Source organism: Odontesthes bonariensis, chromosome 19 (genome assembly GCF_027942865.1).
Source record: "Odontesthes bonariensis isolate fOdoBon6 chromosome 19, fOdoBon6.hap1, whole genome shotgun sequence".
Lineage (NCBI taxonomy): Eukaryota > Metazoa > Chordata > Actinopteri > Atheriniformes > Atherinopsidae > Odontesthes > Odontesthes bonariensis.
This window is the reverse complement of record NC_134524.1, coordinates 20895236-20921892: the sequence shown is the minus strand read 5'-3', so window position 1 is coordinate 20921892 and position 26657 is coordinate 20895236. Positions and strand designations below refer to the sequence as shown.

At 41.4% G+C, this 26657-nt stretch overlaps 3 protein-coding genes across 4 annotated transcripts; all 3 read left to right on the top strand.

The window, feature by feature from the left end:
- Positions 1-1326: 1326 nt before the first annotated feature.
- LOC142369423 (macrophage mannose receptor 1-like) lies at positions 1327-13664 on the top strand. Its single transcript, XM_075451786.1, has 6 exons — positions 1327-1358; positions 2820-3152; positions 4820-5164; positions 9404-9504; positions 9584-9701; positions 13642-13664. The coding sequence occupies exons 2-6, from the start codon at positions 2852-2854 to the stop codon at positions 13662-13664; spliced, it is 888 nt and encodes a 295-aa protein (XP_075307901.1). The 5' UTR covers positions 1327-1358; positions 2820-2851.
- On the top strand, positions 13285-16375 carry LOC142368638 (sterile alpha motif domain-containing protein 9-like). Its single transcript, XM_075450845.1, has 2 exons — positions 13285-13312; positions 13642-16375. The coding sequence occupies exon 2, from the start codon at positions 13736-13738 to the stop codon at positions 15812-15814; it is 2079 nt and encodes a 692-aa protein (XP_075306960.1). The 5' UTR covers positions 13285-13312; positions 13642-13735; the 3' UTR covers positions 15815-16375.
- Positions 16376-17196: 821 nt separating this feature from the next.
- On the top strand, positions 17197-26584 carry LOC142369134 (E3 ubiquitin/ISG15 ligase TRIM25). 2 transcript variants are annotated; one of them, XM_075451394.1, is made up of 8 exons: positions 17197-17531; positions 18509-19310; positions 20795-20903; positions 22039-22134; positions 23060-23293; positions 23581-23603; positions 24835-24983; positions 25115-26584. In XM_075451394.1, exons 2-8 carry the CDS (start codon positions 18682-18684, stop codon positions 25411-25413), a joined length of 1539 nt encoding a protein of 512 aa, XP_075307509.1. In that variant the 5' UTR covers positions 17197-17531; positions 18509-18681; the 3' UTR covers positions 25414-26584. The 2 variants fall into 2 exon arrangements, with proteins under 2 accessions (XP_075307509.1, XP_075307510.1); XM_075451395.1 differs by lacking the exon at positions 17197-17531 and adding an exon at positions 17743-17844.
- Positions 26585-26657: the final 73 nt, after the last annotated feature.

Here is a 26657-nt window from a genome sequence, read left to right as displayed (position 1 = left end):
TTCCCCTCAAATTTCCATATACAGTCTGAGGCTGTAATACATTCTAAATACATTTACTTGTTTAAAGCAATTTGTTGTTGTAAAGCAGGAGAATGATTGGAGAAAAACTTCAGAATGACTTCTTTTTGCAGACAGATTACGTATCTCTGTTTTACTGGTTTATCTCTTTATTCTATCAAATATACGTATGCTTTAAATTCAGTTTCTTGTCTTTTCTTTTCTGGTCCAGAAAATTTCAGAATTGAACAATTGTGCGATTCTTTGCCTGCCTCCAGTGTTTCCTCAATAGAAATCAATAATATTTATTATTCAATATTTACGGCTATGACCACTATTGGGAAAATTCAGATTTCAATGTATCACATGTATTGATTCCATTGTAAGTTCCCTGACTGTATATGGCAATAAGAAATGTGGTAATTGGTGTTGGACGGAGAACAACTACGGGTAGAGTTGGAATCAGTTCTGAGATAAGAGAAATGCCGGCAGCTGCAACAGGACATAACATGCGAGTGGGAAAAAACTGCTGAACCGTTTCCATCTTTGTTGAATTGTATGCTCCTTCTCGAAATAAGTGCTCGTTTCCACTAAGTTTCACCTTACCAAATCCTATAAAGCATTCTGACTCCCAGCAGCATCAGCAGCTGTCTATTCCACTCATCCTGTTTATGAGTGGAATAGACCTGCTGGGTTTGTTACGCTGAAATAACCAATAAATCATTTGGTTTTGTGAGTTTAACGTTTAAAGAATGTATGACAGAGGTGCTGAACTGAGAGGCTAAAGGGAGAAGTTCATTTACAAAGCAAATCGACAGTTAATCCGGAAAGGAAGAGCAAAGAAATGGAAAATGCAAATAGAAAACAAATGTTTAAATGAGGTCATTCATTGTTCAGGCCGGTATGAATTTATTATGTAATATGTATTCAATATGATTAACTCTTTAACCTCTCTCTGGTGTAAATTCCTATTTATTGTCAGCCATTTACTGAGGGATTAAGTTCTGATTAAGAATGAAACAAGGAATAAAACAATGTATTACTGATTCATTATAAGCCAATCAAATGGTCAGGAATCTATGAGCAAGCTGGAAAAAACTTAGGGATGCTTGTTTTTTGTACATTTGGTTATTATTTTATAGAAAATAAACTATTTCTTGTTCTCTGTGACCCTTGTGCTTTTTTTTGTTACGGTTATCAAAGAGCAGAGATCAGAAAGAGTAAAAAAATCATTGCAGTTAAACATTTTCCAGCAGCTGGAAATAAATATATTCAAATAATTGTTTGGATTGCAGGACTTCTGTCTGCGTTTTTGATGGCTACAAGCGAGACTAAGGAGCTTTCCACAGTGACCAAAGGCCGTAAGTATGAACTGCAGCACCCTCCTCAAGTTTATACCCTTTTTACCACATTTTGTTTATGACCGTTTAAAAAGGTCAGTCGATGTAATATACAGTGGTAAAAAGGTAAAGAAAAAAAAAACTCATATCGTCCCATTTTGACCGCGAGCACCCAGAACTTAAACAGCACGGGGCTTTTTTTTTTTTAAAGGAGCTGATAGATGCTTCAGCTGCATTCAGTGAAGATCTTGTAATGTTACTCATTTCTAAAGGCTGTGGGTGTTCCTGGGACTTCTTACACACATGACAGCGCTGTCATAAAATAACCAGGGAACTGCATCTTATTGCTCTGATTTGCAGCTTTGTTTTTTGTTTTTTGCATTTACCAACCTGTGTCCTGCTGTAGACTCACAGAGCAGCCAAATCCGGGAGTGCGCTTAGGCTGTATTCACTCAAAATTAGGGCTGGGCAACGATTATAATTTTTAATCTAATTAATCACATGATTTCCCTGATTAATCACGATTAATCGCATTTGTACGCAAAATCCAAAAATGAATTCAAAAGTAGTGTATAGCCTTTAGCATTTAGTTTTATTTTAAATGTGCTGCCATATGAATGAAAGTGCCATAACATTTGTTGTGCAAACACACTTTTAACATCAGCATTTTTATGTAGAAGCCTCGCTCCACTGTCTGTTTCCTTGAATGACTTGCTGCTATCAGTTGTGTGTTTTGCCTTTAAGTGATATTTTAGACTGGAACTACTAATGTGATAAGATAATTCAACTTGGCAGTGTTTACAGATGACTTTGGTTCTGTCGACTCCGCCGTCTGGACGAACTTTAAAATGAAAATGGCAGAGTAAAAGTTCCGTACATTTCTCCATGTTTGGTGGATCCACCGATTACTTTCTTTTCCTGTTCCGCAGCAGACAGCAAGAGACTTTTACAAAATAAAAGCCTGTGAGCAACAGACTTTTACAATAATTAAATAAACAATAAAACCTGCGTTAATGCGCGATAAAATATTTATCGGCGTTAAATAATTAACACGTTAACGCGATAATAACGAGTTAACTCGCCCAGCCCTACTCAAAATCACTCAATGTCACATTTTTTTCACGTTCCGAGTGCTTTTATTTGTACATAAGAACATAGTCAGAGTGAAACAATGAGAAATTAATGATTTATTGCATTAAACACACCCTCCCCTCATTCATTATGGCGCTCACTTGACCACAGCAGCTGGTGGTGCACAAAGAGTCTCAAAGATGACTAAAGCGGGCGTGAATGACTAAGTTTAACTAAGCTCAACACATTTGTCTCATTGACTGTGAACAGATAAAGGAACATTTAACCCTGTCTCAAAATCCACCGTCGCTGGCAACTCAAGCAGTTTTCTGGATAACTTAATACATTTTTGTGGCCTCTGGTATTAAGGTATTAACTTCCCGTGTGGGTTTCGTCCACATTTGGTTACAGCCCATCGTGCGTACCAGCTTTATGAAACTGCCATGACTTGGAGTGAAGCTCAAGCTTTCTGCAGAAAGCATGAGGCAGACCTGGCCACCTTCGACAACCCGGAGGATCACATTTGGCTGATGGAGAGCATTGGTGACGCTAATGTGGAATTCATCTGGATTGGTCTGACAAGATCAGCAACTGAGCAGTGGGTGTGGTCTGAGGGCATCGGAGTGGATAAGCTTTACGACTTCAGTACAAGCAAAGTTGATGGGGACTGCATCTTTATGGGTCCAAGTGGGTACTGGAACGTCGACGACTGTAGCACACAAAGGGTTTACGTGTGTGAGGAATGTAAGTTACAGAAGACCTCATTGGACCAAATAATTCAAAAGTAATTCGAAAACAGGCAAAAAGGCACGTTTACACGGCACCAGAAAAAAAAAGGAAAAAAAGATTGTTTTGGTCCAGCCAAGATCAGATTTTCAAAATGCATGTCAACTTTCTTTTTTAAAGTTAATTACGTCATTTTTATTCAACCAGTAAATAAGAACTCTTGAGGTTTGGAAATCTCTTTTCTAAGAGTGTCGTGTCCAAGACAGGCAGCAACAATACAGATGCACTGAACACAAAAGTTTAAGACAACAAAACCCTGAGCACGACATGTTAGTCTGACCAAATTCATTAGTAATTCAGCTTCTCCGAAACTGGACGAACACACCCTGATAATGCATGTTGTAGCTTGATTTACTCCTGCATGTATATACTCATCTAGACTCAAATGGGTCTAGGTACTCTGTACATGCTCCAAAGTTCCATCTTTTTACATTTTCTTTCAGCCAAAATCTCAAAGCTGCTGTCATATATATTTCCGTTTCTTTTATCAGACGGCTAAACACATCGGAAATTAGGATTGAAAGTCAACCTATTGGGAGCACATGTCTGTACAATATCTGTGCAGGGAATTCAGCTACACCTCCGCGCATAGAGACAGTTAGATGCGGCAATATGTCTTGGATGCTTTCTCACACAGTCCACAGCATTGTGCCATCAGACATACTTCAACACGTCACACTGCTCCCTCAAACTCTGTACGTAATCATGCTGACTGGAAGCTGGGGGCAGGTAGGCAGCCACTGTCAACAAGATCTGTATGTCCCTGACCCATATCCTTTTTAGGGAAATTTGAAGCTTTTATTTTTTTACGATATCCAATCTGATACTAAAGTGTAACCGTTTGTAATTATTATTATTACGCATGAGAGAATTGATTGAAAAAGGCACATTCTTAACAGCAACCTTAAAGGGATAGTTCGCCTCTTTTGACATGAAGCTGTATGACATCCCATATTAGCAATATCATTTATGAACATTAACTTACCCCCCGCTGCGTCCTGTGAGCCGAGTTCCAGCCTCGTTTTGGTGTTGACGAAGGTAGTCCGGCTAGTTGGCTGGGGTCCCGAAAATAAAGCGTCTCGCTTCTCAAAACAATATGCGTTCAAAAGAGTAATACATTTGCATCACAAAATCGTCCCTCCAGAAAAAGTCAGACCTCACAATCGCTTGGCGCTATTTTCTCTCTACCTTCGTATCACTACGGGCTGTGTAAACTGTGCCGACCGAAGTGCAGACCGAGCAGTCCCCTGCTTCCGAGCAGTAAACACCGTAACAGGTGCGGCTATCGCTAGGTGGCGGTACGCATTGATATGAAGGGAGAGAAAATAGCGGCAAGCGATTGTGAGGTCTGACTTTTTCTGGAGGGAGGATTTTGTGATGCAAATGTATTACTCTTTTGAACGCATATTGTTTTGAGAAGCAAGACGCTTTATTTTTCTAGCCCCAGCCAACTAACCGGACTACCTTCGTCAACGCCAAAACTCGGCTGGAACTCGGCTCACAGGACGCAGCAGGGGGTAAGTCAATGTTCATAAATGCTATTGCTAAAATGGGATGTCATACAGCTTCATGTCAAAAGAGGCGAACTATCCCTTTAAGGAGCTTTGTTTAATCTTTTCCTTCAGATGACGACCACGGGGAAGAACGCTACATCCTGTTTAACCAGTCTTTAACATGGCGAGATGCTCAGAGCTTCTGCAGGTTGCATTACAAAGACCTGGTCACTGTGACCACTAGGGCAGAGCATTCACAGATTTATAAGCTTGGACAAGACCATCAGCAGGATAAATTCTGGATCGGACTGTTCAGAGACACCTGGAAGTGGTCTGATGGAAGCACTGGCTCTTTCCGAAACTGGTATATCAGTGAGCCTAATAATAACACTTCTCAGAACTGTGTTGTGACCAGCAAGGAATTTCAGCACCAGTGGGCTGATGAAGTTTGTGAGAGGAGATATCCTTTTGTCTGCAGTAAGTAGAATAATGTGCCACAATGTGTGATTTTGAATTGTCACGGGCCATTCTGGAAAATGCAGGAATTTTTTCCAAAATTTTGCCTCCATTTGTAACCCTTTGATTGCTCTTTGTTGATAATTAGACTCAAATGATCCATTCGTTTTCTAACTCACATTGATCTCCCTAAGATCACTAGGTGTCTAATTCTGGTGGTTTTGCAACTACTTTGTAGATATTCCTAATCTCTTTGTATTCATTTTGTGCAAGAATTCTGTCTCGTTCTGTATTTTTTGCTTCTCTTTTTGGTGCTTTTGTTTTACACGTCTTTGGGTTTGTTGTGTTTCTTTGTTTATGTCTTTTTGGGGTTGCATTTTGGTTGTTTGTTTGATCGCTGTGGTATGAATGTATGTTGCATTTCTGTGCAGCAGTGGAGCCAGTGGGGGCCCAGGGGTAGCCAGGCTTCTGTGGGTAGTGGCCATGACCACAACAAATATTGAAGTAATTCAGGCTACTAATGTGCACATAGAACAGGAGATGCATCAAGAAACTCCTGTTTTCCCAACCGATCAATCAATCAATCAATATTATATACTTCTATAGAACTTTTCCTACTGGATGCAACACAAAATGCTTTACAGTGTAAAAGAAACAGTAAAAACAATGCATATAATGATCAAAAGCAATACCTTCCAACCTACCGTAAATCAGCTCCAACCCATATCCAAGTCCAAAGCACAGAAAAAAATATGTTCTGAATGTTATGTATATATTTTATTCTTAAATGTGTATAAATATTTAGGTCCCTCTTAGATTTGCTTTGAGAAAACACCAGATTCAGCCGAGAGCAGCAGAATTGTTCAATTCTAAAGTTTTAAGAGGTTATTATTTCTATCAGAAGCTTTACATTGCTACATTGCAGATAAGATGAACCGGACAGTAAAACAATGAACTGAAAATAAATGAAAAAGTAAAGGAAATAGGAATCTATTTGACACCAAAAAAAAAAAAAGTTAACCAAAATACAGGCTTATATACTAAGATGTAAAATCAGTTCATTGCATTGGTAAGGAGACAAGGCAAATTTAGCTGAGTGATACATTATTTTTTATCTTCGGTATTTAGAATTCTCATAATTTTTTATCATCAGTAAATCATCAGTAAATCTCACATTAGAAACTGCTCATGATCTCATTCGATCAATCCAGGGTCACATAAGCTAAATTGTACTTCCACATGGCAGCAATATCCCCATCCTTAAAGGCATGCCAGACAAGTTAGACATAACCTAATGTACTAGCAAAAATCTAAATAAAAGCAGCCTAACTATTGCACAGTTTAGATGCATGTAGCCATGTGTTCCCGCTGTTTTGGAGCAAGTATGATAGCACTCCCAAATGTATGTTTCCTCCTTTTGTGATTCATGAAAGGTAGAGCCAAACACAGACAGCAGGCAGGAGCGAGGCAGATGTAGAACTAAAAGGATTTTATAACTGCTATGCTGGCTGCTCACATGCACACTGTCCTCTGATGATTTAAACATTCTTATGGAAACTGTTGGACATATTTTGATGTCAATTTTGAGCTGCCTTAAAGGTGGTGTAGGGGTTCTTTTTCTGGAGCATTTTTTTTACATATTGCTTGAAATACTCTTCACACCACCATTGCAACCAATTAATTGGTTTTGACACAAAAATGAAAAGTTTTAGTGGCCTCTAGAACGTAAAATCTAGGAAAAACACTGTCCAATCATACTGAATGGACCGTTAACAATGATTGGATTCTGATGCCGTCTATCAAACTGCAACCTGCTCCTCCCTCCCCCTCCCTCCCCCTCCTCCCCCTCGTCCCCCCTGTGCGCGTACCCTGCTCCGTGAACGAATTCCGCGTCCAGAAGCTTGGCAGGAAGCTAAACTAGAGCCAGCTTGGCTAGCACCTAGCATTATTAAACGTATAGTTAGCAAATACTAAATACTAAATACGGCAACGATCGATGCTTGCTGTCAGAACAGCGCTCGTGCACCTTTGTGCTCGTGAACAAGTTCATGTACTCTAGAGGCGTGGCTTCGGGGGGAAAGTGAAGAAAAGGGTTGGGACTTTTGACCTGTGTATTTTCAAAATGCAGCTTCGCTGGACTCAAAATCCAGGATCTCCTACCCTACCTTTAAGAAGACTAGCATAAGAAAATCAACAGCAGAGAAACCTGTAGACCAGTAAACAGTAGTGATGGGGTCCCATTTAGTGATGGGAAGTTCGGCTCTTTTCCGAGAGCCGGCTCTTTTGACACGGCTCCCAAAGAAGAGCCGGCTCTTTCGACTCCCAAACGGCTCCTTATTTAGGATCTTTTGTAGCCTATATTTTAACTTAACTGTGCAAAAAAACAAAATCATGGTTTATGTGTTGAAATCCCTTTTGCTTTCAGTGTTTTTATGACAGACCTTATAATTGCCTAATTCTTTGCATTTATTCTGACAAAACCACTTTTACATTTGTTTATTTCAATTAAACTTTTTTATTGCACAAATTAACAAGTGTTATGGTAAATTCGATGTCTGCTAACCTTTTGTCTCTTAAAAGACACCTTGTTGTAGACCCAATGTCTGCAGACCATGTGTCTGTTGATTAACACATTGACAATAATCATTCAAATGACCATTGTCTCCGGATTCTGCATCTCCCCAAAGTGCGAGACTTTCCCCCAGGGGGTGTGGCAAGGAGACAGTTGGAGAATACACACGGTGTGTTCTTTCAGGTGTCACCTGAAAGTCCAAACCCTCCTCTTTCTGTATAAATGCTTCTGATTTCCTTTGTTCTGGGTCTCTTCTTACCACGAACGCTGACTGGTGAGGATTGACCTCTTTTGCAGAAGAAAATAAACACGTGGCCGGCCGGCACAAACATTGAAAGTCTATATTTCACTTCTCATCAGATGTAATAGGATGGTAAGCAAAATCTTAATAGGGAGTTAAGACAAAAATTCCATAACACAATAAACTTCAAACAAATCCACAGAACAGAACCAAACTCAAGCTAACATTAATAATGTCCTCAATTAAACTTTTTTATTGGACAAATGAACCAAAAAATTTCAAACAAATCCACAGAACAGAACCAAAACCAGAACCAAACTCCTTAATTCTCACGTGAATGCCACATGCTGGTTAGCCTGGCGACGCCATCCTACGTACTTCCGCCCAAAGATTTTGGCTCCGCACATAGTCTGGCCAAATCCCCCTACCTCGGTTCGCTCAGTGTTTTGCCAATCAGCAAACAGTTGCGAGTGGTGACGCAGAACTCACGCGCGGAGTCCATTGTAGTCCATATAATTGTAGTTCAACCGCAGCGGAAATAAACATGGCGACGGAAGAACGCTAGAAGCTATCCATGAAGTTGTCTCAACTCTGGAGATCATTACACAATTAAAACGAGAGCAAGAGGAATGCCTCGTCAATATTGTTAGTGGCAAGGATGTCGTAGCTCTCCTTCCAACTGGCTTTGGGAAAAGTTTGATTTATCAAATGGTACCGGTATAATGAAAGCGGATGTGGGAAGCGTGATTCGCGAGCTAGAGCCTCGCGAGAGTAAGCATGAACCTCGGCGCATAACCAACGTCATTTCTAAACATTAGGATTGGTTAAGGGAACTCCGTTACTCCAATGAATTTAAGTTGCTGGGTAAGGTCCCGCCCTCCATGGAAACGGATTCCTCTTGGGTTTTCCCAGACTGTTTGACAGAGTCAACAGTCGGCTTTTGCCCAGGCTACATGCTGGTCGCCATGCTGGCCAATCATAACAAAGCTCTGTCGTAACCAGAGCTGGGACTGAGCACTGAAAGTGAAAGCTAAGCAGCGAATGGAAAAAAAACTTGGAGTCGGCTTTCACTTGATGCGAGCCGGCTCTTCTGATTCTCTACAAAGAGCCGGCTCTCAGAGCCGATGCTTGTGCGCATGACCCATCACTAGTAAACAGGCAGTTCGAGTAAACTGTCAGTTCTCTGCTTTAGCGTAAAAGACAGAAAACCAGTAGGAAACAACTGGTTTGGCTCTCACCAGCAGTACCAACATCTGCCAATAACATGCATAAACATGTTTCTCAGTTTCTGCTTTGGATTCGTATGAAACCAAATAGTAAAAATGAAAAAAATGCTACACTTTCTGCTAAGCTAACATACTACTGGCTGAACCTAAAAGATGTCAACCTTTTCATCTACTGTCGTAGAATTAACCCTTCAAGTGACCGCTGGTGTTTTAAACTTTAGATCCGAAACCGAAAAAGAAGAGCTTTGTGGTGAAAGTGAGAATCAGCTCTGATGTGAATCTGAATCATCTTCCTGCGGCGAGAGACTCGCTCCTGCAGCAGGTGAGAGAAAAGCACAGAGACAAACACACTGACATGAAGGAAACCAAATGAGTCTTTACACGTCAACATCTGCTCACAGTTTCAGTCTCAGCTGGAGAAGCAGGGGGTGACTGGTGTCAAAGTCAGCTGGCGAGCTGGCAAAAATGAGCCAGTGTTCCAGTGCCAAAAAGACAAGGAAGATGGAAGCGAAGAAACAGGTGAGTAAGCTTCAAACCATGTGAACTGATGCAATAAACCAGCTCCGCCCGGTAATGTCTGAATCGCTTTTGTTTTTACTGTAAAAGAACCCTGTTATTCTTCAACAATGGAACCAGTTTCTCCACGTGTGCTTCTTTCAATCTGAAAGCGACTGATTAATGGATCGGCTTACTCGCTGTTTGTTTCTAACACAGGGTGCTGAACAGAGAAGCCATTCGCTGACTCCTGCTTGGAGAGGGTGTGGAGAACCAGGCGCCTGCTGTCTTGTAACAGAAATGAGTAATATTAGTTCATAATAGATCTATGAGAAGCATAAAGCTTATGAGGTGGTTTATTTCATATCTATAAAATGTATACTCATCTAAGTTAACCAGTCGTTACCAAAGGGATACTTATAGTTGTAGCTTTTTCTGAACTTTCTCTTTTCTCCCTTGCACCATAAATAACCGCCTGCTGGCACTTTACTTACTGTCAGTACACAACTGATACACACATATATATGATATAATATATATCTATATATTCAGTAAAGGCACGTTTTCCCAACCTCGACCAGCTTCTTTTTTTTTTTTTCATACCCAACTCAAACAAAGTAGTTTGTCATGTGTAAAACGGCAACACAACAACAAGCGAAAGAGTGAAAGCAAAGGAAACAGTGACTGAATGCTAAAATAACCACATTTTGTGACACCGTTCCTCTATGGATTATTCCTGTGTGCAGTAGCATTAAAAACATGTCTAAATCATATCTGAGGACATTATTCAGTGTATCAAGTTTGTGTTACTGGTTCATTATTTTGCCACTGGGTTTTCATTGTGTGATCTGCAGTTTTGTTTTCAATTTTTGCAACAAAAGTCGAGCCACCGCTCATTTCTTCATATTGCTTCCAAACAGCCAGACTTTCTTGTCATTTTTTTTCTAAAGCGGTCCGCAAGTTCAGCAGGATTTCTGAAGGTCTTTCAAACTTTTATTCTGTAGACATTGGCTGCTTTTTTTCCAACTCATTTTCAGCTCGGCCCTTACACCTGATTGACAATTGTTTTTAGTCCGTTTAAACCACTCGCCGCTGACCTCCAGATCATTCGAGCTTTAAAAAGCTTTATAACTCAAGGGATGGACCAGCTCTGGGTCTACACACGTGACGGAACAACTTTGCAAAGAATCACATTATCCTGGCCATTCATGAAGAAATGAACAGTGGCTCGAGACTTTTGCACAGTAATGTTCCTGCTGCGGTTGTTGATTGATTTTTAATGAAAGCAGCGAGTGTGAACTACAAGAGTTGATTTGTGGGTTTAAAAACCAAATCAAGATGCTGAAAGATGGCCAATCGCTACAGGTAGCTGAGCTAAGAGAGGTCCTCACTGGAAGACAAATTCTTCATAATACACAACAGTGAAACATGTTGAACGCCTTTGGAAATTGACTGCTGCTGTTTGTAGTTTATTGAAGGTTCTGTCAATGCATATATGAATAAAATAAAAGATAAAGATCTGATTTATTGGTCATGCATACACACAAAATTTGTCCTCCGCTTTTAACCCATCCAGGTTGGCACCTGTTGACAAACATATGCATCGGGTCACACACTCATAGAGACAGATGCCAACCTGGAGCAATGGGCAGCCATTCACAGCGCATGGGGAGCATGGGGGTACGGTGCCTTGCTCAAGGGCACCTCGGCCGTGACAAGGAGGTGGACTGACACCCCTCCAGCTGTCAGTTTCACCAATCTTTTTGAGTGGCGAGAGTGGGAACCGAACCTGCCAACCTTCCGGTTAATTGGACGACCGACCCTAATCGCGCCATTCTTATTTGAAATCTTCTGGGGTCCCATTTAGTGATGGGAAGTTCGGCTCTTTTCCGAGAGCCGGCTCTTTTGACTCGGCTCCCAAAGAAGAGCCGGCTCTTTCGACTCCCGAACGGCTCTTTATTTAGGATCTTTTGTAGCCTATATTTTACCTTAACTTTGCAAAAAAAAGTCATGGTTTATGTGTTGAAATCCCTTTTGCTTTCAGTGTTTTTATGAGAGACCTTATAATTGCCCAATTCTTTGCATTTATTCTGTGACAAAACCACTTTTAAATTTGTTTATTTCAATCAAACTTTTTTATTGCACAAATTAACAATAAACTTCAAACAAATCCACAGAACAGAACTCAAGCTAACATTAATAATGTCCTCAATTAAACTTTTTTATTGGACAAATGAACCAATAAATTTCAAACAAATCCACAGAACAGAACCAAACTCCTTAATTCTCACGTGAATGCCGCATGCTGGTCGCCATGCTGGCCAATCATAACAAAGCTCTGTCGTAACCAGAGCTGGGACTGAGCACTGAAAGTGAAACCTAAGCAGCGAAAAAGCACCGGCTCTTCTGATTCACTATAAAGAGCCGGCTCTCAGAGCCGATGCTTGTGCGCATGACCCAACACTAGTCCTAATTATATCCCGAATAAACTAAAAACTACATGTGTCATACAGTGTTCTTTCAGTGGAAATCCTAAACACAACGTACAGTCTTCAAACATGTTGATTTGAACGCCTTTGGAAATTGACTGCTGCTGTTTGCAGTTTATTGAAGGTCAATGTCAATAAATATATGAATAAAATAAAATGTATGTTAGCTTGTATTCGACCTTTTTTAGATTCAAGAAAAATTGTGCATGTTATAGCAGAGGATCGCATTAGAAACAGCACGTAGCATGATGAATCCAATCCATATCCATCATGTAGTGCTGCCATTCTTATCGAAAATCTTCTGGGGTCCCAATTATATCCCGAATAAACTTAAAACTACATGTGTCATACAGTGTTCTTTCAGTGGAAATCCTAAACACAACGTACAGTCTTCTTGTAAAGTGTTCATTTCCAGGAAAGCAGGATTGATCATTTCAATGATCACATCATTTCAGAAGAAACAAAACTTGTTGATCAGGCCATGTCTTGTCTGACATCACGAGTTATGAAAGATATTTTCATAGAGCCTTTTACGCTGCCGGTCCGAAACTGTGGAACGACCTCCCATTTTATATCAGACATGCCCCTTCACTGCCCATTTTTAAAACTCGTCTTAAAACCCATTTTTATTCCGTGGCTTTTAACCCAGCATGAGACTCTGTTTCTGTTATTGTTTTTATTGTTTTAATATTGTTGTTGTTTATTATTGTTTTTACATTGTTCTTGTGTTTTATGCATTGTATTTTGTGTTGTACAGCACTTTGTTTCAGCCACGGCTGTGTTAAAAGGCTATATAAATAAAGTTGAGTTGAGTTGATTTTCAGTTGCACGAACGAGGAGGGACTCTCACCGCAAAACCTGCATCATACCTTGGTCTTCTTGTAAAGTGTCCATTTCCAGGAAAGCAGGACTTGAACATCATTTCCGAAGAAACACAACTTGTTGATCAGGCCGTGTCTTGTCTGACATCACGAGCTATGAAAGATATTTTCAGTTGCACAAACGAGGAAGGACTCTCACCGTAAAACCTGCATCATACCTCAGATAAAAGAATTCATGGTATGGGTGGGGGTGTGGTTTAAGGTGTAAATAAATAAACATCCTCCGGCTCTTCAGTCATCCACACACCTGCTGGACCTGAAACAGGTAACACGATTTGATTCCATGTTCTCATTAGTGAGTGTGTGTATGATAGTTTCCAATAGAAATGTAATGCTTCAAATGTTTACTGTTACAGCTTGTCAATACTGTTAGAAAGGCTATTGCTTTTGAATCTTAGTAACTCACATTTTCAAACTTTTTCTTTTTTCGGACCGAGCAGATTGGACTGTTAAAAACCTTTTCAAAAGTTATTGATATGAAACTATGTTTCATATTTACAGATACAGTGTTTTTATTTGTAGCCGTACAGATTAATTCTCTTTATGTGGCAATGCTTTCTTGATAGTCAGGTTTCTCGTGTGTCTTGTCTTCAGGAAGCTGCAAAGAACCAAACTGATTTGAGAAGAAGTTGGGCTCAATTTGACCGATTTTTTTCAAACCAACATCTTAGAAGGTAACTTGGAAAAAATGGCCACCCGTGACAACAACACGGACCCGCACCTGGTTGATAATGAACAGCAAATTTTAGAATATGTTCAAAAGTACCCAAGGTCCACCAACACGCAGTTGTTCTCCATATTGGCACTACTGAAAGCATACCTTCCTGACTCCTACCTGCTCATGGATGAGTGTCAAAAGATCCTCGGACCACCTGATCCCATCCACGGAGGCCCCCCCTTCACAGAAAGAATGGAGCCTTTTACCAACCTGATCAGCGCAGACACTGAACACATATGTTTGAGTAACCTCGAGAAGGCAAAAAAATACGTAGAGGTACTAGCTGACTCGGGAATCTCCAGAAGTGCCATAGTGGACACATACCTGTCCTCCCTTTGTGGAGATGAAGCCCGACCAGAGCTCATCGAATTCCTCAAAGATTTGCTGACAAAGAGAGAGGAGGGTGAGACAAGGAGAGACAACTTCTCACGGTTGATCACAGAGATAACTGAGCGAGAAACGTTTCAGAAAGCTGTCAGTGTCTTGGAAACTGCATCACATAAATTTAAACAGAGACCCATTTTCCCCCAAACCATTGCTCGTCTATATTATATAGAAATATCTCCCTCTGACTATGAAAAAGCAGCAAAATGGGCAAAGATTGCCATTGAAAGAGCTCCAAACAACTCCTATGTTGCTGACACTCTTGGACATGTGTACAAGAACAAATTTAGAAAAAAGGCCTTCAACCTGAATGATGTTTTAACAATGGCTGACCTGGCTTTTTGGGCCTTCAAAGAAGTAGAGAAGAAAGCTGAGAAAGAAGAAGGACCAGAGATGAGAGATCTTGCTGGTATTGTAAACATTTCAAATTCCTTCAACAACAGGGGCCTTTTTGGCACATGTCAAGTGGCAAAGATGGTCTATGAGAAACTCAGAAAGATAGGCACTAGTACTACAGATCATTTTCCAAACTTAAAGATGGAAATTGAAGACAAATTTGAGTTCTTTGAATGGTATCTAAGCTACTCTCAGCCTGACAAGAAAACTGTGGAGCCAAATTACTTCTGGGGCGATGTTGCAGGTTGTTACGAATGCTACACAGAAAAAAGAGCAGCAGACTCCACCAGCTTTCCAGGTCTCCTGGATTGTCTGAATCACGGCCTTTTCACCTCAAAGGGGAGGCGTGCTAGATTTGTGGAGACTGAGAAAAACAAACCTGAGTTAGAGAGAATCCGAGATGATTTGAAAAGGATCTTTGATCAAAATGTTGATGACGTCAAAGTGGCAGAGAGGTACATCCTTTCAAACATCATCTTGAGCAACAAGATGCCAAATTCTCCTGAGCCCACGGATGTGAAGGAACTCCAAGAAATCATTCACAGATTCGTGGACACTGAGGTGAGATTTAGAAGCCCAGAGTTTTACCTCTTAACTCTGCTGCTGTTTTGGCCAGAGGGAAATCTTCAGGTGGTGCAACAAAAGGGCGATGAAGAGTTAAAACAAGAGGCCACAGAGGACAATGGACTTCAAGAGAAAACATGCGATGATGAGGACATTGATGAGGAACAACACACAGGAGGAGAGTCTGCACAACTATCTCCTAACCTCCTGTTTGCCCCTGACCTCCAGGATTATGTCACTTTGATGGAGAAAGCATTTGAGAAGTATGCCAAATATCTTCAAGGGCGTTATCTGCTGCCATTGTTTTTTCTGGGAAAGGGCTCTGGACTTAGCAAATGGATTCACAAATCCAGGTTGGACGCAATTGTAGAGGCGACTGTGGACGCTGAGCTCCTTAATGAACAGAATCAAAAAGGAAAAAAGATCGACGATTTGTGGCTCAGTGGGGAGGTGTGGCATGTGCCAGAAATCCAAGATATCCTTCTGCCCGTGCAAGTAGAGCCATGTGACTCTGCTGTGACCCCACAGGAGCAAGAAGAGCAGGAGGTGTTCCTTTGTGCAGGAGGGAAGAAAATAAGAGTTAGAACAGAGGATAAACCGGGAGGTTCAGAGCAGAGCGCCGTGCGTTTTTATCTCGGCTTCAACATTCGGGGCCCTGTCGTCTTCAAAGTGGGAGCCCCTGACACCAATGGGGACCGTCAATGATTGACCATCATAAAGATGCTAAAGTTATAAAGTTTACTCGACACAAAACAGCAATTCAACAGCGCTGGTGTTACATGTTACGTTCTGGACAGAAAGTAACATGTTGTCATGTAAGAAAAAAGAAAATGAGCAGTTTACTCAAAACCCCCAAAACTGCTGAGTGGTTCTGATTTTAAAGTCTGACCGGATAAAATGTTGAATGTATGTTTTTAAGATGGAAAATTAAAAGTGAAGGGTTATATGAAAAAAAGTTCTTGTTTAGACCTTTTGTTATTTTCATTTCCCTATGAAGGAAAATAACATTACTGTAACCAGGTGTTTTTATTCAGAGGTGTTTATGCTATTGCTTTTGTAATCCAGTAGCCATATGTAGACAATTATTAAGGGAAGATTAACATGATCTGATAATTTAGTTGACAACTACAGCGTATTCTCTTATATGAATGTGACATCCTGTAAAACGAGTTGATATTGTTGTATCGCGGTGAATGTGAGATATAAATTTCATGGGTTGCTGGTTGTATGCAGTTTGGCTGACAATTAAACTACATTTGTAATGGATTGTTTGCTATTCGTTTTTTTTGTGTGTGTTGATCTTTGAAAATCTTAATTTTAGTGTAAGTCATACTGTGTTGAAGTTGGCTGCTTTCATGTCTAATTGGAATTTTTAGATTTAAAATTGTGCAGTGAACTCAGACCTGTACGCAATCTTTGGGATTTTATTTTTATTAAGACGCACTGTTACTGGCATAGTGCAAACTGGTATTTTATAGCTTGGGCACTTTTAAGTGATTTTAAGTTAAGTGGTTATTTGTTTTAGCACACACAAGCACACAAATGTATATAGAACAGCCCTAAAGCAAGAAAAAATATATCTTGCTAGAAATTCTGATTACTACTCACCATTGTATTTAATGTCAATAAACAATAATTTGAAGTAGTAACCACCATGATGACAAACACAAACTTACAAATAAACCTACTAAAATAGTTAAAGGCTATCAGATAATATCAGCTTAGTGGCTGCACATAAAATTAAAAAACACTATAGAAATTAATGATGTAATTTACAGATGAAAAGACATTATATTCACTTGTGAATATCACCAATCATCCATTGTTGCATTGTCATAGCCAAAAAGCTACTGTTTGTCAGTGAAAATAATCAAACAAGAACACAACGCAAGTATGTTCGTCAACAAAACATGTCGAAACAATAAGACAGCAAAAACGAGACATAATGTTCTTTGTCTCCACCTGCAGCCAGGAAGCGAATACAATTTAAAACAATCAACACAGCGTCTCTGTGTGTTTACAGCGTATCGGGTGGAGGCGAACTTTCCGATGAGCACTGAAGGCAGCATATTCCCCGCATCATCCTGCTCAGCTTCGTTCGGTTTCAGTTCAGCGGCTGTCCGTCTGTCTGTCCCACAGGTGTGTGTCGACTCGTCCTTTTGTGTCAAATGTCGAAAACTCCAGATGGCAAAACTGAACGTACCATGACTACCGTTTTTACTTGGACCAGACCGGATTGTTTTCGGAGTTTATGGTGACAAAAAAAAAAAGAGAGAGAGAGAGAGCTAAGGGTGGTAACGTTAACATGTTAGCCCCGGTATGACAGGTGCACCGAGATTTGAAACGTTAGCCTCATCGGTACAGAGCGCCTTCATTTGCGCTTTTTACGAAGTCAATATCTAAACTACCCAACACTGTCAAGGTAAGAAGCCGGAAGTGTTTGCTTTTCTTGTCGTATTTTTTGCTTTAGCTTATCTCTGCCCCAGCAAACTCAGTTCGGGGGGAGATTAGTGTAGCACCTACAGGCGAGTTAGCTAGTTGTTGGTTGACTTCCTGGAAAGACAGGGTGGTTATTCGGAAAACAAACGGCTTTGGTTTTAACTGCCCGCTCGGCAGGGCATCTCTAAGAGGCCCGTGGCAGGTGGAGGACTAAAAAGCACCGCTGACTGCCGGGGGTCACCACTTTTTGGTCTGTGGTAAACAACACGGAGCTTGTTTTCCCAGCTTATCTCGAGGTCAGAGCCTTTAAACAGAGTTTCAACGGGTTCAACCAAACAACAGGCAGAAAATGGGATTTATGTCGATAAGCTGTCAGTAAAAGGCCAAAGTTGCAATCTTGTCATTTTCTTTAATTGTTACTCTTCTGTTTTGCCTTTTCATGTGATCTTTTCTTGAGGCTTTAATCGGAGAGCTGAGCCTCACAAGTTTGTGTGATCGTAGAAATAAGTCTGAAATATTCTCTTACAGATGGGGAAGATATTCAGTTATTATTAATACCACTCAACTCATATTTCTATTTTAATCAAACGTGAGCAAACACAGACAGTCTTCAAGGGCAAATTGACTTATTTCACCTTTTTATCAAGGTGTTGGTCCACAAGCCAAATGGAATAAGTTCATCATGACTTAAAAACAGGCTAATTCTCTCATTTTCATCACTTGGACTAATATTCTTTGGGGGTATTTTTGCTTGGAAAGACTGAGATGGTTTATGGATTCAGAGAGCTATAATTGTGTGTGTTTAAATAAAAAATAAAAACTCGGAAGAGGGCAGGAAATCCAGATTTTTCTGTTCTGTGATGAAGCAATCGCTCCGATAACTGTCGTTTGCTCTGTTGAATATTTTGTCTTTTTTCTTAATTTTCTCACTTTAAATAAACATTTTGTCATTTGTTTCAGCATCATCTACAAAAAGACGAAGCTCTACACCCCCCCCCCCCCTCTCACTTTTCCTTATTTCTCTGACACTTCTCCACATCTTCCCAACCTATCTTTCTCATCGCTTTATAAATCTCGCACCACAGCCGGACGTCTCTGGCTCACCTCTGTGGGCTCACAGGCTGAACGGAGACATGGCCTCGGCCCGGTTAGAGCAGTCCAGTGTCCTCCAAGAAGAACTCACCTGCCCAGTGTGCCTGGATTTGTACCGTGACCCCCACTTGCTTCCTTGCGGGCACAACTTCTGCAAGACCTGCCTCGATCGCTTAAAGCGGCAAGCGGAGCGAGGCCGCTTCCGTTGCCCAGAGTGCCGCGAGAGCCACAGGTGTGGCACCAGCTTCCAGAAAAACTTCAAACTAGCCAACATAGCTGACGACTACCGTCACAGGCGCCGAGCCACCACTGCAGCTGCCACAGCGTTGAAATCCAGGGAATTGCTCTCTTCTTCTCTGGCGGTGCAACAGGTCAGGAGTGTCTTTGCCGTTCCGTGCGACTACTGCCTTCCGGCGGGCGCCGAGGCATCAGGCTGCAGCGCCTCTGGAGGCGGAGCCTCCGCTGATTCTGCTTCTCAGGATGGCGGCAACAAGCAGGAAGCCGCCGCATCGATGTGCGCAATCAAGACGTGCCTGAAGTGTGAGGTGTCAATGTGCCAGGAGCACGTGAAGCCGCATCTGGAGCTGCCGGCCTTCCGCGAGCATCCCCTCACAGAGCCCATGAATGACCTCTGGAAGCGGAAGTGCCCCGATCATGATGAGATATACAGGTAGGAGGTGTTTTTTGTTTGTTTTTCTTTACACTGTCAGTGACAGTTTTAGTAAATTTTCCTGTAGCTCAGCTCAGAAATTAACCTGTCACGTTCTGTGTGAGTTTTCATTTTAGTGTGTGGTACCCAATGTCCAAGTTTTCCTGCCTCGGTAAAAACTGGATCAACGTGTCAGATGATCACGTTAGTGCTAGGGCTGAACGATATATCGTTATCGTATCAATATCTAGATATGAACATTCAAGATATTAATATTGCAAATTCAACGATATAGATTTTCCCCGCATGTGCAGCTCAGGCAGTCGCAAACATAATTTTTACGCTTGCCCTTATGTACAGCTGAAGCCAGCCAATGACAAACATCCGAGGGCGGGAGGGAGGGAGGGAGCGAGGGAGACAGAGACACACAAACTACATTCACAGCGGGGAAATTAAAAAGAGAAACATGAGTGCGGAAGATGAGGCCGGTGCAGAATCTGCGCATTCGACGGATTTAGTAAAAAAAAAGTAATTCTCCAGTGTAGCGCAATAAGAGAAACGGCGGAGAAGTGAAGCCCAAGCAAAGTTTGATTGCTGATGCGTTCAGTAGCGTTACGCCATATTAGTCGATGTCCACCAGGCACAAAGACATTACGGATGCTGTAACATACCACATTGCGAAAGACAGCGTCAGAAAAGAGGGCTTTCAGAAAATGGTTCGGACGCTGGACAAACGTTACAGAATACCATCCCGAACATATTTTAATCAAGTGGCCTTTCCAAAAATCTACAACGAATGTAAAATGAATGTTGAATCCGAGCTCCGTGGAATTGAACATTTTGCCACAACCACGGACCTGTGGTCGAGCCGGACGACTGAACCTTACATCAGTTTAACGCTCCATTTTATAACAACAAACTTCCAACTCAAGACCCGATGAATGCAGACGTCCTTCTTTTGTATTATGTTTTTTTATTTTTCAGAAAAATGCTTAGTTTTCACTGAACCCATAGTCATATCGTATCGATATCTGGCATGAATATGGAGATATGAAATTTTGTCCGTATCGTTCAGCCCTAGTTAGTGTATCCCAAATTATAGGACTAAAAGTTAAATGTTTAAGGAAACTTGTAGCTGAATGTCTGGTGGTTGTAGACTTGGCTAAAACTGATATTAAGATTTATAGGGCATAGGAATACAGCTGTTTTGTTTGTTGCAACATGGTAACAGATCGATCTGTTAAGAGGCTATATGTTGATGAAGATTCTCAGTCATCCAGGTCGTGGTAACCATAAGAGGTTGAATAAGGGCAACTGGACTTCCTTTCGGATTCTGAAGAAGGTGTAAAGTCCAGTTGCCTTTATTCAAGCTCTAGTGATTAAGAGGCTATAGTTTCTATATCAGCATTCCTTTGGTCAATTACAGTTTTTTCTCTTTATTTTTATAACCTTTTTCGAAAATTGGTTGCATCTGAGCCTTGTTTTCATTTGCTGCGCACCACCAGGTACTACTGCATGGATGACAAGATGTGCGTGTGCAACGCCTGCACCATAGAGGGAGGACACGCGGGACACACGATCAAGACCCTGAAAAACACAATGAAAGATCTCAAGGTACAGCTTACAAGACGGTCTGAGCCGGCTCTCTCTCCAAAGTTTTCTGATGCAGATTTTCATTCAAAGATTTTCGTTTAATAGCCGCTGCTTCTGATTTTCCTCTGCACAGAAAAGCATGGATGAGAATGCTGATCTCAGACCAGCTCAAATGAGCCGCGCACAAACCAAACTGAGCTGGTTTTTAAGCAGATTGCTGCGTTTTTATATAGGAATGTGTTTCAGAACATTATATTAGTGTGAGATCAATGTGCTGAGGATCTAACGTTGGGGGGGGGGGGGATTAATTTCTTATTCCATTCGTCTTTACCAGCTATTTGTGTCTCAGACAAAGTGAATCTGGAATCCTGAAGAATGAGCATTGACAGCGGTTGGGCTGTGTGTGAATGAATGAGGAGAGCCTCTGTAGGGGGAGTTAAATCCACTTCCTGTTCTTTTATGCTCCTGAACAGTGTGACAGTGAGAGGCTTCCAGTTCGTTGCTGTGGGCTCCACAACCTTTTGAATGTTTCATAAGTGGAATTGGACAGAACCGGCCAACAGCCAGTTTTTGAGTTGAATTTAGAGCGTTTACTCCTGTAACTAAGGCAGACATGTTGTTGATAGGGACCAACAATCCCCTTCAGTTCAGGGTAATCTTTCTTTGTGAAGGGACGTTATTTTCCTTGGATTGCAGATATTTGACGTCTCTGAAAGAGTTATCCATCTATTATTTGTCTAATTGATTGCTGTGCAGATTCTTTTATGCAGCGATTAAAAGAAACCCGGATAAAAGCAGTAAATCTTCACCCTGAAGAAGCTGGAAAAGATCCTTCTTGGCTTTTTGTTTTTGCCAGGGAAAAAAAGCTCATTAATTGATGATCAAAAAGTTGATTTACTCGTTTTCTGTTCTTTTTTCCCCCCACATTAATTGGTTTCCAGACTTGCGACACTTGCAGAATCTCAGTGTTTTGTTATGGAGGCATCTGTTTTAGAACGAGAGATCAAACAGAATAATTCAGTCAAGACCTGTGATATTGTTCCACGAAAAGTAACACTTTCATCTCGCTGCTAGCAGCGAGAATAGTAATTGGCTACACTTTCAGTCGCTGCATTCCGAATCTGAAAGTGTCGGGTCGCCTCTGTGTGTTCTCCAGGGGACGCTGGACAAGCAGCTGTGCAGGGTGGAGAGGAAGTACAGCCTGGCAGAGAAAAAACTCCAGGAGCAGAAGGAGAAGGAGAGACAGAATAAGGTAAAAAAAAAAAGAATGACAGACGCCTGACATGTTGGACCAAATGTCCTGGAGCAGTTTCTCTGTGATCCCGCATTTTGTTCAGATGTAGTTATGATGTCATTCTGTGTGTTTACTTCTGGATGGAAGCCATGTCCAGCAAGTGATTGGACACTGCAGCTCAAGTTGAGGCTTATTGTCAATTTTAATGAATGGTGGTTGCGGTCAGTTTTTTTTTTTTTGCTTTTTTAAATTTTTGAATTTTAAATTTTTTTTAAATTTTTTTATTTTTGCATGAAAAAAAAAAACTGGGTTATTTATTAAAAACGTTGATTAATGTTCTGTTAATCGACTGCTCGTTCTTAAACGCGACTCTGGTGACACACTTTCCTAAACAGTTGATAAGTGAGAGTGATTTAAATGAAAAGACCTCTCATAAATAGCCGGAAAGCTACCGTCTCAGCCTTGATGAACTGTAGTTTAAAAACAGTGGTTGAAGCCTGTGAAATGTCTCTTTTCCATTCAGTTCTTATACTTATTCAGTACCTTTCAGTACCTGCTTTTCTTTGCGTACAAAATGGCCTGTTGTGATTTCTTGAAATATTTCAGCACCATGGACAGCAACCTGAAGCCTCTCTCAGAAGCTGTCTGTTTACTCTGTATTTATATAGGAAATCTAGAAGATTAACTGTATCCAAAGCAGCCCAAGAAAACGCTTGTGGTCACTTTTTACCTTCTAACATCTACGGCTAATTTGTGAAAGTGGTAAAAGTTTGTAATATGTTGCAAAACATTTGTTTAGTGTAAAACAAGTCTCCTCCTCCTTTACTTGAAGTCACTTATTAAGTCAGTGGATGTAGCTGTAGTTGGTGAAGTAGCAGAGCTGAGCAGTCCTGCTGGCATGATGTGTTCACGGCTTTTCCTCCGCGTCCGACCCCTCATGCAGAAGTTCGTGGACGACGCCGAGCAGTGCCTGACCAGACTGGGTGAGGAGATGAAGGCCAAGGTGCTCCGCTTCATCACCAGACTGCGAGAGTGCACGCACACCCAGTGTGACACCAACGGGCCGGCGATTCAGAAGAATATCACCCGGATCTGTCAGGACCAGGCTCGTCTCCAGGAGGTCCGCTGTGGCGTCGAAAGCCTGATGCAGGAAAACGACCCCTTCCGTTTCATCGAGGTGAGACGCGTCCCGCAGCACTGCCGGACCCAGTTAAGCTCAAATATCACACTGCGCGTGTTGCATTATTGTTCAGCACTTTTTTTTTTTAACCTTCGAACATAAACTGCCAATTTGCACAGTCAGCAGAGAGTAAAGTAAATGCTAGAAGAAATGCTTTCAGTTGTGGAACAGTGACAGAAAAACTCTTTGTTGCACACGAGAACATCGCGAAAAGAAAGACATTGTTTGCTGCCGACCTTTTCAGTTGATTCCTTCTGTTTTGTGTTTTATCTTTTGTCTTTCAGGCATACAAGACGACAGGAAAACAGTAAGTGCTGCTTCCATTGTCATTCACGTGCTTTGATCATCATCTCATAAAAAAAATGCCTATTTAACATTAGGAAATCAGTTTTTACTTTTTAAATAGAAAAGTACTTTGCGGTTTGATCTTGAGTTTTTGAACACGGTCTTCATATATTCAACAAAGTTGAGATCGGGTCTTTTGAAAGGCACAGTTCACAGATCTTTGGACAGTTCAACCTAGCTTTTAATGTCTTATTCTTATTCTTATTCTAAACAAAGTGACTTTATTTAACCCAAACAAAACACAGATTTTAATGTAACAAGCTTAAAAACTGCTGCTGCCAAAAGTAACTCGATCTGAGTATCTCAAACCAGTCGGTTTGTATCTAACAAAGCCAGTGTTTCTCAATTCCGGTCCTCGGGACGCACTGCCCTGCATGTTTTCGATGTTTCCCTCCTCCAGCACACCTGATTCAAATGAATGGCTCCTGATCAGGCCACCGCAGAGCCCTATGACGAGTTGATGATTTGAATTGGGCGTGCTGGAGGAGGGAAACATTGAAAACATGCAGGGCAGTGGGTCCCGGAATTGAGAAACACTGAACTAAGGCCGGGATTTTTATGCTGCCCGTTAATGATGCATCGACAGCTTCCGCGTGAACAAAGGTGAAGTTAGATGGACGGAGAAGAATGACTGTAGCGGTGGCAGATGATCCCGTAAAGAGCGAAAGACGACTTCAGTCTCGGGCGTGGATGGGCGTGATTGGCGATCTAACTGGATGCATACTGTATAACTGAGCGTGAGCTCCGCAAGCCAATCATCCTCCAGACTGCCCACGCTACGAGTGAATGATGGGAGTTAAATGGAGGTGGTTTGAGGAGAGGTACCAACCGGGAGCAAATCGCTGAGTTGGTCACTGAGCTAGGTGTGTCTGCAGCTGGAAAATCAGCAGCCTAAGATCGTATGCCATAATTTTTTTCGACTGCTGTGCAAAAGCTGAGTCGGTCACCTTTTAAACTGTAGAATGAGGCCTGGCCACACGTTTACGGTCTGCGAGCCAAGCTTTTTACATTTCAAACGTCGAAACCGGGTTCTGATTCATATCGCTGATTCTTTGCTCCTTGCCAAAAAACCCACAATAAATATATGTGACAACATTTATTCATCTCCTTATATTTCAGAATCTGTAACAGGGATTTTGAAGTTTTTTTGCTTTGAAACCCATTAAAAAAAACAACTGATTTTCTCTTTGTAGGTGCCGCAGGCAGTTGAGGAAAAATATGTTTTACCCAGAGTACGTCGATATGGAGACGGACGTCCTTGGAGTGATGATGGAGGAGGAGATGAGAAAATTCCTTGAAGAAGAACTACCGTGTCACATTGTAGCTGCCATCAATTCCCTGTGTAGGTTTTTGCTTTAAATTCCTTCGCTAGCATTTTCGTCACTGTCGAAAACACATTATCTGCATGAGCTTCATCTCACGTTGTTTCCAGTGCGAGAACATGAAAACATTTGAATTTTGTTCGCCCTTCAGGTCATCTTGATCTGGATCCTGAGGAAGAAGAGGAGGAGCAGGAGGACAACGAGGAAGAGGCTGCGGAGGAAGACGACGACGACGACGATGACGACGACCTCGATGACAGCAGCGAGGAGGAAATGAGGAGTGAGGGGGAGGAGGAGGAGGAAGATGACGAGGAGGAGGAGGAGGAGGAGGAAATGCACGATCAGATCAATGACCTTTACAGCCCGGGGGAGGAGGAGGAAGAGGAGGAAGAGGACGATGAAGAGAATGATGACGGAGAGGAGGAAGATGAGGAAGAGAGAGGAGTTTAACTGAGGAAGTTATTTGTATCACGAAGCCCTTGGTCCTCCGTGTGGATGCTGCAGACTTTAAGGTTTCGACATCGGCCGCAGCTTCGCAGCCACCCCCCGCCTCAAATGTCTGGTGTACAGATTCGGACTCGAGCGGCAGCCACGTTTTGCCTCAAAGCGTCTTTCGATTCAGCCGGACCCGGAACTTAACCGCACCGAGAATCTCGTGCTAAACCCGCGATGCTACTGCTAGACATAATTCAGGTGCTATATCTTAGATATTTGCTGTAGACCGTGAGTTCACGCAAGAATTTGAATGTATAATGACCGAACACGGCTGGAACGATTCAAAGTAAATATGGGAAATAAATAACGTTGCATGCCTGCGGTGCCAGGTTTTCTACCACTTTGATTTAAAAAAAAAAAAAGAAAAAAAAAAAAAAAAAAGACATTTTGCAAAACGCTGAGAGATTTGCCGAAACAGTATTGACAGATATCATCTCAGTTGTTTTGGAGAACATTCACACGTTCGCTCAGAGAACGGTCAGTCACAGACTGCTTTAGAAGTGATTTCTCTAATTAAATAAGCACTGATAAGAGAACATTAAACCGCTTGTGATTTGAAGTTTTCCATTGCCACAGAAAGCCTTTTATTTAGTACTTTTGATGCGTTTTTTTTTTTTTTTTTTTGTCAGCATGTTTGGCCTGAAAGAGAGAAGATAAAGCAAACGGAACAAGCTGGCACCAACCGACTCGAATGAGTCCAGCGTGTCCGGTGTTTTCATGCTTGATTTTTCACCGCTGCAAGCCAAAGAAAAAAAAGATGTGTGAGCAAGTGTGTGTGGATGGATACTCTGCTTGGCATGCTGTTAGAAAGGAAAACAGTTTACAGAATGACTTTGCTTTTCATAGTTGTGCTTTAAAGCCGTTAATTGCATTCTTTAAAAAGAAAATTGAAAAAAAGTTTAATATTCCTATGCACAGTTCATATATTCTTAAAACATCAGTTTCAGGTGAAGATAAAATTTTGCACTTTACTACAGAAATGTTGTGTTTGGCTGAAAAAAAAAAAAAGATATTCGAAATGTCAAAAATTGATTTTCATTTTGATATGAGTGACTTTATGAGGGGCCAAAATGACAGAATGATTATTAATAAAGCCTGTTGAATGTGTACAGCTATCAGCTTGTCCTTTGTGCCAAGTCTTTTTCCTAATTTCCTTCATTAACTTGAGACAAACAATCAAGAAATGCGTTTTTGGATTA

Excerpts from the sequence above, each read along its gene's own strand:
- LOC142369423 (XM_075451786.1), top strand. The coding sequence starts at position 2,852 with ATGACTTGGAGTGAAGCTCAAGCTTTCTGCAGAAAGCATGAGGCAGAC. Across the intron at positions 5,165-9,403 it reads GAGATATCCTTTTGTCTGCA|ATCCGAAACCGAAAAAGAAG; the intron begins GTAAGTAGAATA and ends TTTAAACTTTAG. Across the intron at positions 9,702-13,641 it reads AGATGGAAGCGAAGAAACAG|GAAGCTGCAAAGAACCAAAC; the intron begins GTGAGTAAGCTT and ends TCTTGTCTTCAG.
- LOC142368638 (XM_075450845.1), top strand. The coding sequence starts at position 13,736 with ATGGCCACCCGTGACAACAACACGGACCCGCACCTGGTTGATAATGAA.
- LOC142369134 (XM_075451394.1), top strand. The coding sequence starts at position 18,682 with ATGGCCTCGGCCCGGTTAGAGCAGTCCAGTGTCCTCCAAGAAGAACTC. Across the intron at positions 22,135-23,059 it reads AGAAGGAGAGACAGAATAAG|AAGTTCGTGGACGACGCCGA; the intron begins GTAAAAAAAAAA and ends CCCCTCATGCAG. Across the intron at positions 23,604-24,834 it reads TACAAGACGACAGGAAAACA|GTGCCGCAGGCAGTTGAGGA; the intron begins GTAAGTGCTGCT and ends TTCTCTTTGTAG.